Source organism: Chanodichthys erythropterus, chromosome 7, assembly GCF_024489055.1.
Source record: "Chanodichthys erythropterus isolate Z2021 chromosome 7, ASM2448905v1, whole genome shotgun sequence".
Classification (NCBI taxonomy): domain Eukaryota; kingdom Metazoa; phylum Chordata; class Actinopteri; order Cypriniformes; family Xenocyprididae; genus Chanodichthys; species Chanodichthys erythropterus.
This window is the reverse complement of record NC_090227.1, coordinates 20,226,635-20,245,149: the sequence shown is the minus strand read 5'-3', so window position 1 is coordinate 20,245,149 and position 18,515 is coordinate 20,226,635. Positions and strand designations below refer to the sequence as shown.

Sequence of the window (18,515 nt, the reverse complement as noted above, 5' to 3'; positions counted from 1 at the left end):
GTGCTAGTGCTGTAGGCACCAAAAAGTTGTTCCTTGTGGTTTGTTAATTTGTTTGTTTGTTTGTTTGTTTCACTTAGTAGACTTGTTAGTATGTCATATTTATTTATTTATTTATTCAAATTTCATAACGAGTGTTGTAGGTTAATGGTTTTTAAAAGGCTTTTTTATTGCTTTCTTAGATATTGCTATTGGTTTATTTCATGTCTCCTAATACATGGTGTCTACTCCATATGTAGATGTAGATTTATTATTATTTGATTTTGAATTAATAAAGTGTAACCTTACATTTGTATTTAAAGTTAAATTACATAGTTCTAGTGTAAATTGTTTTGAGAGTGGATAATACATTTATTGTGATTTATTATGGGTTTTGCCCATGATATGTTTCCTTGTGTTTTGCTCTGGCTTGAGTAAGATAATGTAGCACTTTGGTGTAAATATACAAAATAACAAACCAAAACTAGAAGCTAAGATGGCAAATATCTCCACAGCCACCGTGAATTTTCCAGGAGAACTGACATAAGCTGGGATAAATGTGATCCAAACAGCACAAAATATGAGCATACTGAATGTGATGTATTTGGCTTCATTGAAGTTATCTGGAAGCTTTTGAGCCAGAAAAGCCAAAATGAAACATAGGACAGAGAGCAACCCTATATAAACCAGTACAGCCCAGAAACCTATAGCTGAGCCTAGATAACATTCAAGTATTATTTTATCTAATGAATGAGTAATATTTTTATATGGCATTGGAGGGTCTAATACCAGCCACAGGGTACATATTATTACTTGAAAAAGAGTACAACAGAAAACGCTAATTCTTTGTAAAGGCAATGAACACTGAGGGACACTTGATCCAGGCACTGTGGCTTTGAAGGCCATTACCACTGCTATTGTCCTTGCCAGAACACAAGACGTACAAAGGGCAAAAGTGATCCCGAATGCTGTGTGACGCAACATACAGGACCACTCAGTAGGTTTACCAATAAAAGTAAGTGAACAGAGAAAACACAGAGACAATGAGAAAAGAAGCAGGAAGCTTAGCTCTGCATTGCTGGCCTTCACAAGAGGTGTATCTATGAAGTTGTAAAACACCAGTGCAACTGCAATTGTTAAAGACACCCCAGTTAATGAGAATGCAGACAAAAGTATCCCCATGTTTTCCTCGAATGAAAGGAACTCCACCTTCTTGAGAACACACATACTGTGGTTTTCGTTTGACCAGTACTCTAAAGGACATTTGATGCATTCAGCAGAATCTAAAAAGACAAATAGAGCATAGCATTATAATGTTTTCCTTTTACATTCAGCATAATCTGGTATATATGGCATTGTGTGAATATGTACATCCATTTATATATGTGTCTTTAATTTATTTGCATATTAAAAGGTGTTTCTTTGTATCAAAGTGCCCGTCATCTTACCAGTAGTGTTGCTGATTTCTCCAGAAGGGCACCGCAAACATTCAAAGCAGCACACTGGTCTCCCTTTGATCACAGCTTGTCTGAAACCTGGCTGGCATCTCTCACTACACACTGAGTTTGGTTTCTGCTGAGCACATTACATTACACATTCTTATTTTGTTTTACTTATTTTTAGTTTTTTCTTATATAACTGACACATATCAGGCACTCAACATACTAATGTTATTTTGTACATACCAGGTAACTGTCTCCTTCCCAAATAATATTGATAGAATTCATGACAAACTGCTGTTCACTGGGTAGTGAGGCATCATAGTGTCCTACAGTGATAAAATTAGTTTCCCCTGCTCCATTTTTCTGCCAGTTTATTAGCTCATATCTTGCCGTAGGGTCTCCATTTTTGTCAAAGTATACTTTCTGACCTGAGGTCATTGTGAAATTCACATTTTGGAGGGAATGCAGTACCTGTAACCATTTTTAAAACTCTGTTAAAATGTGTTGTTAATAATAATAATAATAATAATAATAATACATATACAGTTTCCTCATATTTACTTACTTGGCTGGAAACCATTAAATCCTTATTTCCACATGTTATATTTTCAGGTGAACTGTTTGAGGTTTTGCAAGCCATTGTGTTATGAAGTGCATAAGCTATAGCGTAGGCTGCCTTATATACATTATTTGAAATCCTTAGCTCAGATACATCCGTGAATGCATTACTCACATTACTCAGATTTTCAGATCCATCACAAAACTTTTCATACTCAACTTCAGAACTGATCGTTGAAGAGAGATGGCATCCAAATGTCATCTCCCAAAATTCCCTCAGTAGAGCATTTGAAGGGTTCTGAGATGGATTAACTTTAAGCAGAAATTCTTTCAGGCCTGGGATTTTTGACTTGCTAATTGTAAAACCAACTGCTCCACCAAGAACTTTTGAAACTCTCTCTGTTGCCAAGTATCTCGCTGTTATCCAGGATTCACTGCCTACCCACTGTAGCCCAGTTACATTTTGTCTGATAATTTCTTCCAGTAACACATCCATTTCACCCTGTGCCAGAAATGCCACAAGAACTTTAGCAGTGCCCCTTTTTATTACTTCAACAACTTTAGCAGTCTTCTCTTTGGAATTTGTCCTTGATATGGCCTCTGAATACTCAATGCATACTCCTTCTCGCTCAGCTACCTCTACAAAAGTTGCCATGCCATTGTTTCCATACTCATTATCACTTCTCACTGCTCCAACCCATGTCCAGCCGAAGTGTTTGACTAGCTGGGCCAGTGCTCTGCTCTGGTAGTAATCACTGGGAATAGTCCTGAAGAAAGAAGGAAACTGCTTTCTGTTGCTCAGGCAGGCACAGGTAGCAAAATGGCTAATCTGTCAAACAAAACAGATAAAAGTAACAGGAAAACATACTTATTTTTATCCACATATATCTTACAATAGGATACATTTATGTATATTTATTTCACCACAGGTATCTTGAAGGGCCCTGTTGCTCTGGACAGTACAATGGTTGAGGAAGACTCAGATTCTCCAATAATAGCTTTAACTGATGTTTTTCCAGGGCAGGTGTGTTCTGCTGTCAACTCCTGACCATTTATCAGAGCCACTGATGACCTCATAGAGGCTAATGTGGAACCACAGCTGTCATATATTTGGTATCCAATCGAAATGTTTGGGAGTAACGTCTGATTGCTGTTAATTTCCTCAATGGCAAAGATCATGGTCTGAGCAAAGCGAAATTCTCTCAAATTCAGGCTAATTTGTTTAGAAAGAGAGAGAGAGGGAGAGTTTAACAAAAATTATATATATTGCAGGGTTATTGGAAATATTAACTAATGTCTTGTTTCTCAAATAAAATCGATTACATAGGACATATTTACACTGTTAAATTAATAAAATAGAAGCCTAGAAGTAGAAGTCGCTAACCTGGTGCACAATAGACGATGAGGTTTTCCTGTAAATGATGGCATTTCCAAATTTATTTTGCTGTGAATTGAAAAAGCTCCTCCGATGATAATGTCTCCATCCTTGGAAAGCAGGGGGTACTCTGGTTGCCCTATAATACTACAGTTAGCCTTTTCCCCCTTTGTTTTAATGCTGCAGAGCAGCAAGAACCCAAAGACAAGCATCACAGAGACTCTGGGCCCTCCCTTACTCTTCTGATGATGATGCGTTTGTTTATATAGTCTTTGTTAGGCTCCTCAAGAGCACATAATGAACAAATGTATGTAATCATGTGGTGATTTTTTTTTTTTTTTTAATCCAACAAACCTCACTGAAAATATAATGCAGGCCAAACTGTAAATGGTGGAAATATAAAAGTTGTTTTCTCAAAATTATATAAGCATGTTTCATTGAAAGTCACATGAGCTGGCCTATTTATTTGAAGACATTGATATCATTTTTAGCTATATTTCAAACAATATTTTGCACAGACAAATGTTTTATGCAGTATTTCTTTGTTCATGCCCTCGATACAGGCACTGATCCACAATACCTCAGTCTGTGTAATGCTTTACAGTTTTTAGACCATACCGATGCAAATGCAAAGAGTAAAAAATAAACTCAACATTTTTTTTCTTTTTCTTTTCTTTTTTTTTTTTTAATAGTTTCACTTACTAAACCAATAAATAATTGCTACTTTCTCTCATTTTATTCAATTTCACTTTTTCAAAATGATGACTTCTTAAAGGGATACTCCACCGTTTTTTCATATTAAACTATGTTATTCCCTTAACTAAGACGAGTTGATACATACCTCTCTCGTCTCAGTGCATGCACTAAATCGTGCACGACTAAAGTCAAAGTGCTCCCGAGCACTTGCTATGGTATTCCGCCATACAATATAGTTATCCATTTTACACACTTAGAAAAGCGCAACGTTTTGTTTTGTGTCACCGTCCTAGGTCGAGTTACACTACTCGAGTAACTGTATTTAAATAGGGAAAAAGTGGAGGTGTTTGGTAGCTTCTCTGCTTGGCCCCTATTGAATGAACTGGGCTAAGCTAAGTGCTAATAAAGTTTCGCCGCAAGACAGAGCGATTTAGTGCATGCACTTAGACGAGAGAGGTATGTATCAACTCGTCTTAGTTAAGGCAATAACATAGTTTAATATGAAAAAACGGTGGAGTATCCCTTTAAAGGGATCATATAATGCCACTTTTACAAGATGTAAAATAAGTCTCTGATGTCCCCAGAGTGTGTATGTGACGTTTTAGTTCAAAATACCCTACAGATAATTTTTACAGCAGGTTAAATTTGTCATTTTTTGAGGGTGAGCAAAAATGCTTCGTTTTTGTGTGTCCTTTCAAATCAGTCCTCTCAAACTGCTGGCCTATGGTCCATTTACGGCTCCCCCTTCCACCTGGCCCACAACTGATAATAATAATAATAATAATAATAATAATAATAATAATAATAATAATAATAATGCATTTTATTTAACGGCACCTTTCAAAACACCAAGGTCACCTTACAGGTAAACAAGCAATAACAATGTATATACATTATATATCAACACAACATTCATGCATCATAGAGACAGTAAAATAAGTAGTAAATCATAAAAAAAGCCTGTGTAAAAAGGTAGGTCTTAAGACGGGATTTAAAAGTAAAAGTATTTTTATCTCAAAAATAAATAAAAAAATCTGTCCCGCTAAATTATATTATTATTTATTTATTTATTATTATTATTATTTTTATTATTCTATGCCATATTCCAGATTCAAAAGAATGACATGATTATATATATATATATATATATATATATATATATATATATTACCCCCCCACAAAACCCATGGCACGCCGGGGGTCTAATTGTTTTCTATGGTTTTCTATGAGAGGTAAGGGAGGCATGACTCCTGCTGTAACTGTATATTTGTGTTGTTTTATATGTAATATGGATTATTTTCTCATCCTTTCCACTGCCTCCCTTGGAAATGCCAGGGGCATACACACACACACACACACACATATATATATATATATATATATATATATATATATATATATATATATAAGCGTTCAGGTGGATTTGATGAGAACTGGTTGGTTTGTTGTTTGGCTGCAAAATGCGAATGAAATATGTTTTTTTTTTTTTTTTTTTCAAAGCAAAAAAAGGAAAGTGGATGAGGAACACAGACAGTTTCAAGAAAGATGGACATTGCAGTATTTTTTTCGTGGAGTTTAATGGAAACGCTACCTGTCTGATATGCAAAAAAAAACAAAAAAAACACAGTTTTAAGGGGCCATTCACATAAGCGGCCACACCGCTTTCTCCTTCTTTCCAAAGTGCTTGCGCTCACGTGGCATCTGTCATCAAATCACCAAAACACGTCCGATGCTACCAATAAACGTTACTGATCGTGGACAAATGTGGCTCAGCTGTGTGAGCAGAAGCGTTGCCAGGTGTCTGGCTAGAAATAGAATACTGTACAAATGTATTCAGGGATTGCATTTGTTCAGTACAATGTTGTTCAGTGCAAGATTTTGATGTTATTTAAGCTAAAATAAAGTAAGGGAAAATATTTGCTCTAACTGTTAAAACTAATACTGTATGATAGAGACACTGCTGTTTCCATTTTTTGTTAAGTATGGCAAAAATATTTTAGTAATGAAATTTGAAGTAAATGAGAAATAATGCAAAGGAAAGTAATTTTTCAGAAATGTTGCACTTTCTTGTGCTTGAAAGTTAAAATGGCCCTCCTATGAGGCGTCAATCACAGCAATGGCCCCCAGCCAATTTGAGTTTGAGACCCATGCTTTAAATGCAAATGAGCTGCTGCTCTCAAGAAGAGGGCAGAGTTTCAGGAGCTTGTGGTAGCAGCTCCAATTAACAATACCTCACGCAGACTCACTGAAAATATCAGAAACTGTTCAGACTTTTATGTTCAAATCGGACCCTCAAGAAGAAGTGACAACATGTAGAATGCAACAGGATATTTCTAAATGGTTAATTGATGAATTTATGTAGCTGATGTGGAGTTAACTATCTTAAAGTCATTGATTAGCATATTCTGTCATGAATATGCTAATATTCATGACAGAATATCGGACCCTCAAGAAAAAGTGACAACATGTAGAATGCAACAGGATATTTCTGAATGGTTATTTGATGAATTTATGTAGCTGATGTGGAGTTAACTATCTTAAAGTCATTGATTAGCATATTCTGTCATGATAATCTATACATCGCTCATGTGGGAACTGTTGTAAGATGCCTACAGAGCCAGAGAATATATGCTGCATGAAGATAGGACAGTTTAATTACGGTTATAACTTGTCATGTTGTCATCTTGCTTTTATGACATGCTATTGCATTTGTATTATGTACTGTAATGCAATAACATGGCCTCACCCCTTTGTTGTGTGTTCTTGGGGGCAGGGTTTATGTAAATTTTAGGGTTGATGATATCACTAACCCGGGAAGAAGCTTGATGCTTGTTCTAGTTCTTAAACAGAGAATTCTTTAAAAGAAAATATCTCGCTTTGCTTTGAACTTTGAGCATCTTAACTTTTATGCTCTAACATCAACATTACACACTAACTAAAGTTAAAAAATTGAAATCATAATCAACCACCCCTTTAAATAATTATTTGGTCCATGTATCTTTGGATAATTTGTTTTCTCTTTTTTGTCTTCAACATGGGTAAACAAAGAAATTTATCACATATACGACCCTATTTCATTTTCATCACACTTATTCACCAAATGGAAACACAATAAAAATAAAATGGATAAACAGCTTGTATATTTAATCTCTATATCACCAATTGGTCAAGCAATCATCAAACCATGTTGTCATCGGTTGTTCCTCAGTTTCACGCAACAGTATAATAGTCATCCGCTCCTACAGTTGAATTGATTCTTAAAGCATTTACTGCAACTACATTTAACTCCCTTGGGTCGGCGGTCATGCCGGCGTGATCACCGCGTTTTTTTTCTAACCAGTGTAAAAGAGACTCAAAATACTCCGTCAATGTTGCACATACAATTAAGAGCTATACACCATTTTAATCTGTGGAATATCTTCTTTTATTTGTGTACACTCAGAGTAAAAACAAAATGTTGTGCTTTTTGTAAAATAAAGAAAACTAACATGATGCGTGATCTCTCGTCTCCCTCTGAACGAAGTCCAATCTGATAGTTCTCAGAAAATGAACTGTAACTTAGTGAATACTAATCACAAAAAATTAGACGTGTCTAAAGAAACGTTGAAATGTCAGGTTTTAAATCGTGTAAGTCAAATCGAAAACAAACCTTCTGTGTTTATGTAATCTTTATGAAAAGAGAGCCATGTCAGAAGTCCTTGATTCAGCTCATTATCCGCTAATGCGGCCACGCCCACAGAGTCAGCGCTATTCAGAGGCAAATTCAGTCAATACATGCATTCATCATCTCAATCGTGTATTTATTGTCTTGAAAAGTGTTTTGAATAGCCATAGTTAGCTATCTCTGGCCTCTGTTAGTTCAGTTATTTCCTGGATTGCCTATTCTTCTTTAGCATTGGCACTTGTGGACTAAAAGTGCACAGAGCGCGCTCCGGCTGCAAGTATGAATTGTAAACACAGTATCCAGCATTCACAGTGACGACAATAAATAATGAATAAATACTCCCCTGTATAGAACATTGACATAAACATGAGAATCCATCAATATTTCTCCAAATGTGCATGCTTTTAAGCTAAAAGCCTATATGAAATGCCATAGAGGTAACATAACTGTTCAGAGACTTTGTATCATAGAAATGAATTATATTTTAATAATAGAATACCATTATTTTAAATTGTAATAATATTTCACAGTATTGCTTTTTTTTCTGTATGTTTGATTTACATTATGATGAGCTTGAGACATGATCAACAGAGGGTTTTTTCACAGCCTATCTGACTGAAAGGCCTCATTATTTATGCAGGTCATTAGAGCTCTTTTATGCGATTCTTTTGTCTTCTCAGGTGAGAATCACCCATTATTCATGATTATTTACGCCTCCACGCATACTGTGTTTCTTGACCAAAGATGTTTTAGAAAATTTAAATCTCTCTATTGTTTTATATGAAGGAGTAGGAATGATAATTTTTACATAATTTTGCAGCAAAAACTCTAGTCTACAACCTTCAATACCCAGAAGTCTTGTGAACACAGATTTAATATATATTTTTTGGCTTTACTACAGTGACTTAAGTTTTTTGTTTGTTTTCAATAACCACGCATAAACGTTATTCCTTCAAAAATACAAACATGTACATACATGTTCCTTACATATTATTGTAGCCTAGTTTGTGCTGAATACAGTGTAATGACACTTTTTCCATTAATATGTTTATGAACAACTGAAAAAAGCACAAATGTCAGGGCATGTCAAAACTTCTCCAGGCCCCAAATCAGCCTCAGACCCCTGAGGGTTAATCTCTTTTTTATGAAAGAGATTGATGAAACAGGGTCATAATTGTTAGAGAGTCAGAGTGGTAACCCAAAGGTTGCGGGTTCCATTCTCAATACTGGCAGGAAATGACTAAAGTGCCCTTGAGCAAGACACATAACCCCCAATCATTCCCTGGGTGCCACAGCAAAAATGTCTGCCCACTGCTCCAGGTGTGTGTCCACGGTGTGCAGTGTATGTGTGTTCACTACTCCTAATGTGTGTGCACTAACTGATTAAATGCAGAGGACAAATTCGGAGTATGGGTTACCATACTTGGCCTTCACATGTCACTTTCACTTTCAATCAAACAACCAGACTAACTAGTGGCTTGATACAAACCTTCTAGGGCAGAGCTGCAAGGCTTTCTTCTGTGTAGATATAAAATCACTATGAGTGTAGTGAAATATTAGTTTCTCTCTCAAATAGTAATTTACTTTAATAATTTACATCTGCACCCACTGTTTTCTCATAATACTCATAATATTCTGTTGGATGTTTTCTTTTTGAGTTTTAGATCGCCACTGATTTGCTAAGAGTGCTGCCGCCTACCAGCGGTAGTTGGGTGATCAGCGGGCGGTCCTTTTCCGCTTATAAGAAGTAAGCTGTGCGGCTCTGGGCCGGTCACACTGATCCAGACTTCCTGCCAACTGCCAGACCAAAATGTCTTTTCAGTGTTTTTGAGTGTTTCCTTTGATTGTTTATTTTCTTTAGAATGTGGTAGGATTGTAGGAGAAACCTTATTTATATTATGTTTTTGTTAAGAGTAGTTGTCACCTGTTTATTCATTTTGTCACATGTCCTCGTTTGTTCAGTTTCCCGCCACTACTTAGTTGTCATAGTCACCTTCATTATGATACTTGTTTACCAGCTTTGTTTAGTTAATTAGTCTTGTTTAGTCCTCTGTTCTCCTTGTATTTAAGCCCTCTGTTTCAGTTAATCCCCGGTCTTCTGTTGTTGTATGTTTATGGTGTTTTTGGTTGATAATTTCTCCTAGTTATTTCTCCTGTTTGTGTTGTTTAGTGAATAAAAAGTTCTCCTTGAAGATTTCTTTCATTGTGCGCTTCATATCAGCCACACTGTTGTGAGTCATCACTCGACAAGGGATCCATTTGCAAGCTTTAATGAGAGATGCAGAGTCGTACAGGCGGGGATCAGAAACAGCAAACACAACAGCGTAGAACAGACAGTATCGTGGTCAGAGACAGGCAGTAGGTCAGGGTCACAGGCAAGTATCACAGTCCAGGGAAACAGGCGGGGTCAGTAGGCAGGCAGCGGAGAATCAGTAGACGGTAAACAGACAAGAATGGCAACAGAAAAGCAAACAGGGTATAAACGCTTAGTAATGACAGCCGGGGCAATGATCAAGACTTCGCGTAGATCTGTGGGAACTGGCAGCTTAAATAACAGTCCTAACCAGCTGCAGCTGGTGGATGATCAGAGTCCAAGGTACGGGGCTTATGGGAAATGTAGTGTGCGTCAGTGTAAGTGAGTGAGTGGATGCGTGAATGTCAGTATTCCGGGGATGGAGCCCTCTGCTGGCCAGCGGAGGGAATCACGGGGTTCGTCTCCGTGACACACACAACGTTACAGTAGTAAGGTTAGGCTGATTGTATTTATTTTTCTTTCCTTTGTGAAAGGTTATTTACATTGCTATTTTATTTTATTTTATTTTATTAGAATGGTTTTGTTATTTTTGGCCTTGGGTCTCTCTGACGAAAAATACCACTTTATTTATTTATTTATTTATTTATTCCTTTCAGATAAATTATATTGCTTTATTATTATTTTTTCTGTTGGTCCCTTAACGAGTTCTACTAATTTATGGTTGCTTTTTTTCTGGGATTTACAATAAATTTACCTTATAATTTATTGTGTTTTCCTTGGTCTTTTTTGGTCTGACAGCCTGCTGGAAGCCTCTCGTTCTTTTCTTTTATTTATTATGTCTTACCCCTATGTCTTACCCCTAGCTGATGTAATAATGCAGTTATACAAATGGTAATCAATCTGCCAAAAAAAAAAAAAAAAAAACACCAACATATAGTCACTACATTACATTACATTACATTACTATAATAAAACTTTAGGCTAATTAATGATTAATTTTCATAAGGGCTGGATAGCGCAGAACGAATGCATTTAGTCTACATTGATGTGAAACACAGACCACACTCTAAAAAATGCTGGGTTAAAAACAACCCAAGTTGGGTTGAAAATGGACAAACCCAGCAACTGGGTTGTTTTAACCCAGCGGTTGGGTTAAATGTTTGCCCAACCTGCTGGGTAGTTTTATTTAAACCAACTATTATTTAAAAATTGCTATATGGCTAGCTTAAAATGAACCAAAAATAGTTGGGAAATTAAAAACCAGATGCAATTAGAGACAACAATAATAGACAAAAGGTGAATGTTTATGTCACGATCACCGTCTGTTCCTGTCAGTTCCCGGACTACATTACCCACAATCCTCCCTGCCAGTCACATGGTCACTCCACACCAATCACCTGTCGCCACATACAGCCATGCACACACTCCTCACTAATCACCACACCCAGCTGCAGTACATTAACAGGACTATAAAGGACTCACACTCACACCACCAGTTTGCGAAGTCTTGATTCCTTGTGACAATTCTGAGCGTTTCCTTGTTTTCTGTCTGCCTGTGATTGATCTTGCCTGTTCCTGTTTTTGACCCGTTGCTGCCTGTCCTGACCCTTGCCTGTTATACTGTTCTGTGAATGATATCTGCCTGTCCTGACCATTGCCTGCATCCTGATTACGATCCTGCCTGTCCCTTGCTGTTCTCGTCTGCTCCTGATTGACCCTGCCTGTACGACATTCTTAATAAAGCTTGCATTTGGATCTTACCATGACTCCCGCTTCGTTACAGTTTATTAATAAGCTTTAATAGTTTATTATTATAAATTTAATAGTTTTGTAAGACTGATGCCAGAGTGCCTGGACCAAAAGGGCTACTCTTTGAGAAAACAAAGAAAATTACCATTTGAACTCTCTCTTGGAAAATAGCATCCCCACCCAAGACGCAGTCACACTGAGTCAATCACACCTCAGCATCTGCCTTAATGTACATTTCACTCCCTTCACCCTCTTCCCCCATCTCTTCTCTCTACATACAGAGATGACCTAGAATTCACCTAAAATCTATCTGGTTTAATGTGAACAATCATCAAAGAATGCTATACAATGTTTGGTATCGTTTGAAATGTCTCAGTGCAACTGGTACAACGGTCTCGTCTACATAAAGGTAAACCAAAGGTATTGAAGGTTTTAAGAGTTTTAGAGATACTTTGGTTGCAATCATGGGTGTGTCCCTTTCCCAAGGTTTTGATCTCCAAATTATCTCCTGTTCCACAGCAAGGTGCGAACCCCTGAGGTCTGTGACCCTAGTCAATGCAAATTCTGATGAAGTTCATGCCCCACATTGGGGGATGTTTTGTCTTGGTCTGAGTATTTAAAGTAATGTTGCAAAAGGCTCGGGGCGCCTCTGTATTCAGATGGAGCCCATATTGCTGGGTGTTCGGACACTCAGCAATATGCATGTCAGGTATGCATCTTACTCTATTTCTGAGCATTTGATGTTTTGTATTAATCATCTTTGAATTGATTATGTAATTGGCATGATACAATTACCTGACTAATAAATTGTCACATTTGATTTATTCTGACTTACTCTGAAATTATTGACTTCAGTAGATTACGATGTATCCATTGTTACCGCAGATCTGCGTCAGGTTAGTAACGGACTAAAGTCCAGTTGAGTGGAGCATAGGGCACACTAACTGTGATTTTAGAGCTCCGACTAACGCTTGGCATTGGTTCAAGTGTACTTAGACTGTAAAGGCTAAAAAGGGAATTCCATTTAGGACATCTAATCGACCAACCTAAATAGGGTGAGCCTTACCTCTGTTTATTGTAATGTTACTCTAGTTAAGTGTACATGGGAAACTATGGCATAACCAAACCAAAGCTACTATAAGAGAAGTAATATTGGTTGGCTTAACTGTAGTAGTGGTTGTGACCTCTGACTAGAGTTAGTGTTACTCTAATTCAAGTGTATACAGATCTATGGGGACTAAACCAAATACTTTTAGAGAAAGCAAGCATGAGAGCGGCACTCTATTAGTGTAGTCAATTACCTCTGTCTAGTGACCAAGACTGGCGAGTTTGTGATCGTGGGCCCGCATATTAATTAATGGCCAGTGCGATGACCCTGTGCGACACTGAGAACCGAATGAACGAGAACAATAAGAGTAAAGAGTTAAATAGAATATTCAAATGTAAAGCTAAATTATTATACAAATGACCAATAATCAATTGACATTCTAAACTAAATTCGAGGTCATAATAACATGGAGTCAGATAAGAGATTATTTGGAATTAAACTACTTTGCCACGCTGAAAAGACGGAACGCGCAAGAAACATTCCCCGTCCTGTGGGAAACCGCCATTGGGCCGATTGGGCGGTCCTTACAGTTTAATAGTTTATTAATATAAATTTATTAATAAGCAATTTAATAAATGTTTATTGTTTAATAATTATTCATTGAACATTAATAAATGTTCATTTCCAACATACTTTGGGTTAATTTTAATTAAGCAATACAGTAAATTTTAGACAATAGTTGAGTTAAATAAAACTACCCAGCAGGTTGGGCAAACATTTAACCCTACCGCTGGGTTAAAACAACCCAATAGTGTATCATCTGTTGTATGCCGGACTGTTCACTGCAATGGAAGAAACGGCACAGGAAACAGGGAAAGAGAGGTGGTGTTCTGGTGAGACTCAAAAAATCGGCCAGAGTCTTTGTCAGATGTCCAGAGAAACCAGCAGTGGATGGCATCAGTCAGGGTTTCTCACCAGTCCAACGCTATTCATCGTCCTTCCTCACAGTAACGTATTCATCTCTTCATTTTTTTTTTTCCTGGAGCATTTGGAATCAATGTCCTGTTGCAGAATTTTGAGAGCAAGGTTTCATGGAGTTTATAAATTCCATTATTTATTATTATCATTATTATTATCATTATTTTTTTTTCTGAAAAAATATGTGAAACCTCTCCATGTGATTTTAACTTCCAAAGTACTCCACAGACATTGGATAGAGGTGGAGAGTTTGCTACTATATTTAACAATTGTTTTAAATGTTGTTTATTATCAGTACAAAATTACTCTAGTTTTGAGCTGCAGCTGTTTAAATTAGATTTAAATTGTCCAGTTATTTGTGCACTTATATATAGATTCCCAACATCAGTGTCATTAAATGTGAACGTGAAACAGAATTCAGTGCTTATATACTCCAGGTGTCAAGCAGTGATTGGCCAGACTTATTATTATGAATTAATTATGTGGCATTAGAATCTTCCCAGTAGAACCAATGCTAAAAGCTATCATTTCCAGCAAGTCTTCCGTTTCTGCCAGACCTGCAAACGAAGGTGGAAAGGTTCCGAAACAATCCATATTCGGCTCGCATTCATCTTTGTCACAACACACGAATTACGCAAATGTGGAGGAATTGCATATACATCAATGCCTCCCATTGAGGATACGTTTGCAAACTATCTCTCAATGGGAGAGATATCAATGTTGAAGACTCCAACCCTGCCATTAAAGCCTTTGAGCATATGCCACTGCGGTCAGGCCAGTGGTGCTCTGCACATGATGGCGGTGTTGCAGGCCTACCAGGGCCTGTCCCCTGAGGCCCCCCTCATTGCACCAGTCTTACCCTCTGAATTATTCGGCACATCAGTCAAGGCGGTTCTCGATAAGTTCCGAGAGGCGAGGGCATGGTCTGCATCTTACAAGAAACTAATACTGTGCACTCCCAGCTCTGTGCCCAAAATCTCGGGGGACCCTGGGCCATCTGGGTCTGCCAACTTCAGGCATAGAGGCAGAGTGTTGCTACTCTGGCTCCTCTTTCCCCTGCTGACAGGATACAAAAGAGGAGAGAAATGAGGAGCGCTAGGAAGGATTTGAGGGAGGTCATTGAAGCCAAATGCATGGGTGGCAGAAATCCACCCCATGCCAAAGAGAAATAATATCTCCCTTCCTATCCTTCTCTGCCCCTCCCCTTCTGAGTTTTTTTCTGCACATCACAAATAGGACCCTGAACTGAGCCTATGATGTTTTAGCGGATTTCACGTAGGCTTACTCGTCCCGCTATACTGATGATTCTGTTTGTGGTAGTGTGGTAAGTAATTTTTAGACAGCACATGTGTCAGCTCTCTGTGGGCTGCTGTGATAGCTGTTCCCTTGTTTGAGTAGCACTGTTGGGCCTTCGCTCACCTGAACTGCGGCTAGACTGCGACATCAAGTGTTTGGCCTCGGCTAGGCTTCTTTAAAACAAATTTACAGCCTAATATGTTGCACAGGTATTGGTATATCATATACACAATCATTTAAATCTTCAAAATACAAATTCATAGATACCAAACATGGCATAGGTGAGGTTAACTTGGTTCTGTCATAAAACCAACATGTTCTCCAACCAATATGATAATATAGGTCCTTTGTCACTTCCCTGAAATACAACCCATAGGAGCGTTTACTAAAGTGGCGCCCCTATCGACTACAGGACACTTTCATTTTAATACATTGTTCCCTTTTATCTGCATCATATTTTGGGTTGTGCGTAGCTCAATTGGCAGAGCATTGCAATAACAATATGCAATCATGTGATTATGCGATCATGGATTCAATCCCAGGAAACGCATATGCTCATAAAGTGTATATGCACTAAAGGTAGGTTTAGGGGTGGTGTGGGTGTAGTCGTTAATAAAAAAAAATAGTTTTGCTAAATGGATAAATGTTGTAAAAAGTCCACACATTGCATTTAAATGAACACGCATTTTGATTGGTAATGACAGTCATACGTCATTTCTTGATGACAGACTTAACACGACACTGTCATTATTTTTACACCCCTAGTGTCACGATTCATGAATCCACTGTCTCATTCTGGTGTCTGTGTGATGGTGTGAGTGTGTCACCTGATTGTTTTGTGTGGGCGTCGCCACTGATTGTTGATCAGTGGCAGCTGTAAGCACTTACCATCTGCCTATTTAACGCCTTGTCTTTCGTCTCTTGTTTGTCAGATCGTTGTGCGGTGTCCGTGTGTTGTTTCCCGTGTTGCTTGTTGTGTGTTTCCCTGGACTGGACTTCGACTCGTTGCTTCCTGGTTTTCGTGTTCTCATTGGATTACTCTCTGGACTTCACTCACGGATTACTTCACGGACACAGCTCTTCGGTCGCCACTCTTCACGGATCTTCACCGCCCATCGACGTCCCTGTGTTACCACTCTCCTGCTGACTGTTATATGTTTTTGTGTGTTTGTTGATTCTGACTACCTTCGGTGTGAAACTCTAGTAAAGAGATTTAACTTGCATCTGCATCCTCCCTTCATTCCGTGACAGAACGATCTGACCAACATGGATGCAGCGAGTTCAGCAGTTGTAACGGAGTTCATCAACCACAGCATCTCCCGAATGGACCAGCAGCAGGAGAGCATCACTTCCACCGGACGCGCTGTCCAAGCGCTGGTAACACAGGTGTCCGAGCTCTCCTGGGAACTTCAACAACTTCGTGACCACTGCGCCACCCACACCGCCTGTTCCCCCCGTGTCACTGGAGCGACGCGATCTGCCGGAGCCCCGCCTTCCTGTGCCCCAGAGTTACGCCGGTGAGCCTGAATTTTGCAGAGCCTTTTTGAATAAATGTTCCTTGCATTTTTCACTGCAGCCTCGCACCTTCGAACACGAAGAATCCAAGGTGGCGTTCGTCCTTACCCTTCTGACCGGGAAGGCGGCCTTATGGGGAACGGCGGTGTGGGAGAATAAAGACCCGTGCTGCACCTCGTTCCTGGCACTCTCCACGGAGATGAAGAGGGTGTTTGACCGTGCGGTTGCGGGCAAGGAGGCCGCTCGTTAGCTCACCAAACTCAAGCAGGGCAGCCACAAGGTCGCGGACTACGGCATTCTGTTCCGCACCCTCGCGGCAGAGTGCCGATGGAACGAGGAGGCGCAGTGGGATGTGTTCCTGCATGGGCTGGCCGACCGTATCCATCGTGAGATTTATGCCCTAGATCTTCCTCAAACCTTCAACGGGCTAGTCGACCTCGCTTTACGGGTGGATTCCCGTCTCCAGAGACTGAAGTCCTTGGAAGCTCCCAGCACCAGAGCGCTGGGAGCGGAGGGCCGTATGGCCAGTGTCGCTGATACTGTCAGTCCCACGTCAGATCCTGAGCCCATGCAGGTAGGGAGAGCTCGGCTTTCCTGGGAGGAGAGAGAAAGGCGGAGATCCCTGGGCTTATGCCTTTACTGCGGTGCATCGGGACACTTCCTCAGGTCTTGCCCAGTAAAAGACCAAGCCCGATAGTAAACTTGAGGCTACTATCGGGCGGGATCTACGCTGAGAAGTCCTCACCATCCACCCTTCTCCCGGTAAGACTGAGATGGGCGACTCACAACGTCACCTGCGATGCACTCATTGATTCCGGGGCTGAGGGGAACTTTATGGATACCATCTTTGCACAACAGCACGAACTACCCATCTCTTCGCTCACCCACCTGATTACAGTCAACGCACTCAATGGTCAACGTCTCCCTAACATCTCTCAGACTACGGATTACGTCACCCTCATCACCTCCGGTAACCACAACGAAAGGATTCAGTTTATGCTCATGGACTCACCACACGCACCTGTAGTTCTTGGACATCCCTGGCTCACTAAGCACAATCCCCGGATCGACTAGCAGCTCAACACCATCACTGAATGGAGCACTTTGTGTCACAGGTCTTGTCTTTTGTCTGCTTGTCCCATGGTGTCTGTTTCTGTGTTACAGGAGAAGGCAGCGGATTTGTCTAACGTGCCCGAGGAGTATCTGGATCTGAAGGAAGTGTTCAGTAAGTCTCGCGCTGCTTCTCTCCCTCCACACCGTCCCTATGACTGTGCCATAGACTTAGTTCCGGGTAAGTCTCCGCCTAAGGGCAAATTATACTCTCTATCTGTTCCCGAGAGGGAGGCCATGGAGAAATACATTTCTGATTCTCTGGCAGCGAAGTTCAGTAACAGAGAGTTGTTGGCTGTCAAATTAGCGTTGGAAGAATGGCGTCATTGGTTGGAGGGGTCGGGGGTACCCTTCATCGTTTGGACGGATCACAAGAACCTAGAATATATTCGATCAGCTAAAAGACTCAACTCCAGGCAGGCTCGGTGGGCACTTTTTTTCGGATGTTTTGATTTGATCGTACCGCCCGGGCTCCAAGAACATCAAGCCCGATTCTTTATCTCGTATTTTTGATCCATCCGAGCGCCCGTCTACTCCCGAGTGTATTCTTCCTGAGACGTTAGTAGTCTCCACTCTTACATGGGAGGTCGAATCGAAGGTCCTGGCAGCCTTAGAAGGGGTAACGCCTCCGCCTGGGTGCCCACCGAACCGTCTGTTTGTGCTGGAGGGGTTAAGGTCCTGCGTCAAGTGGGGTCATAGTTCCAACGTGGCTTGTCATCCAGGGGTTAATCGAACCAGATTTTTGGTCAAGCAACGATTCTGGTGGCCTTCTATGGCTCGGGACATCCGCAGTTTTGTTTTGGCTTGCTCGGTTTGTGCCACTGGTAAGACTTCCAACCGCCCTCCTGATGGGT

General features: G+C 39.8%; 1 protein-coding gene across 1 annotated transcript; it reads right to left on the bottom strand.

Annotated features, from left to right (window-relative positions):
• Nucleotides 1–348: 348 nt before the first annotated feature.
• olfch1 (olfactory receptor C family, h1) lies at nucleotides 349–3,563 on the bottom strand. The gene is made up of 6 exons (XM_067389867.1): nucleotides 3,361–3,563; nucleotides 2,901–3,189; nucleotides 1,984–2,805; nucleotides 1,662–1,889; nucleotides 1,425–1,548; nucleotides 349–1,259 (listed from the first exon to the last, which is right to left on the bottom strand). Exons 1-6 carry the CDS (start codon nucleotides 3,561–3,563, stop codon nucleotides 349–351), a joined length of 2,577 nt encoding a protein of 858 aa, XP_067245968.1.
• Nucleotides 3,564–18,515: the final 14,952 nt, after the last annotated feature.

Excerpts from the sequence above, each read along its gene's own strand:
- olfch1 (XM_067389867.1), bottom strand. The coding sequence starts at position 3,563 with ATGCTTGTCTTTGGGTTCTTGCTGCTCTGCAGCATTAAAACAAAGGGG. Across the intron at positions 1,890-1,983 it reads ATTTAATGGTTTCCAGCCAA|GTACTGCATTCCCTCCAAAA; the intron begins GTAAGTAAATAT and ends AAATGGTTACAG. Across the intron at positions 1,549-1,661 it reads GGGAAGGAGACAGTTACCTG|AAACCAAACTCAGTGTGTAG; the intron begins GTATGTACAAAA and ends TGTGCTCAGCAG.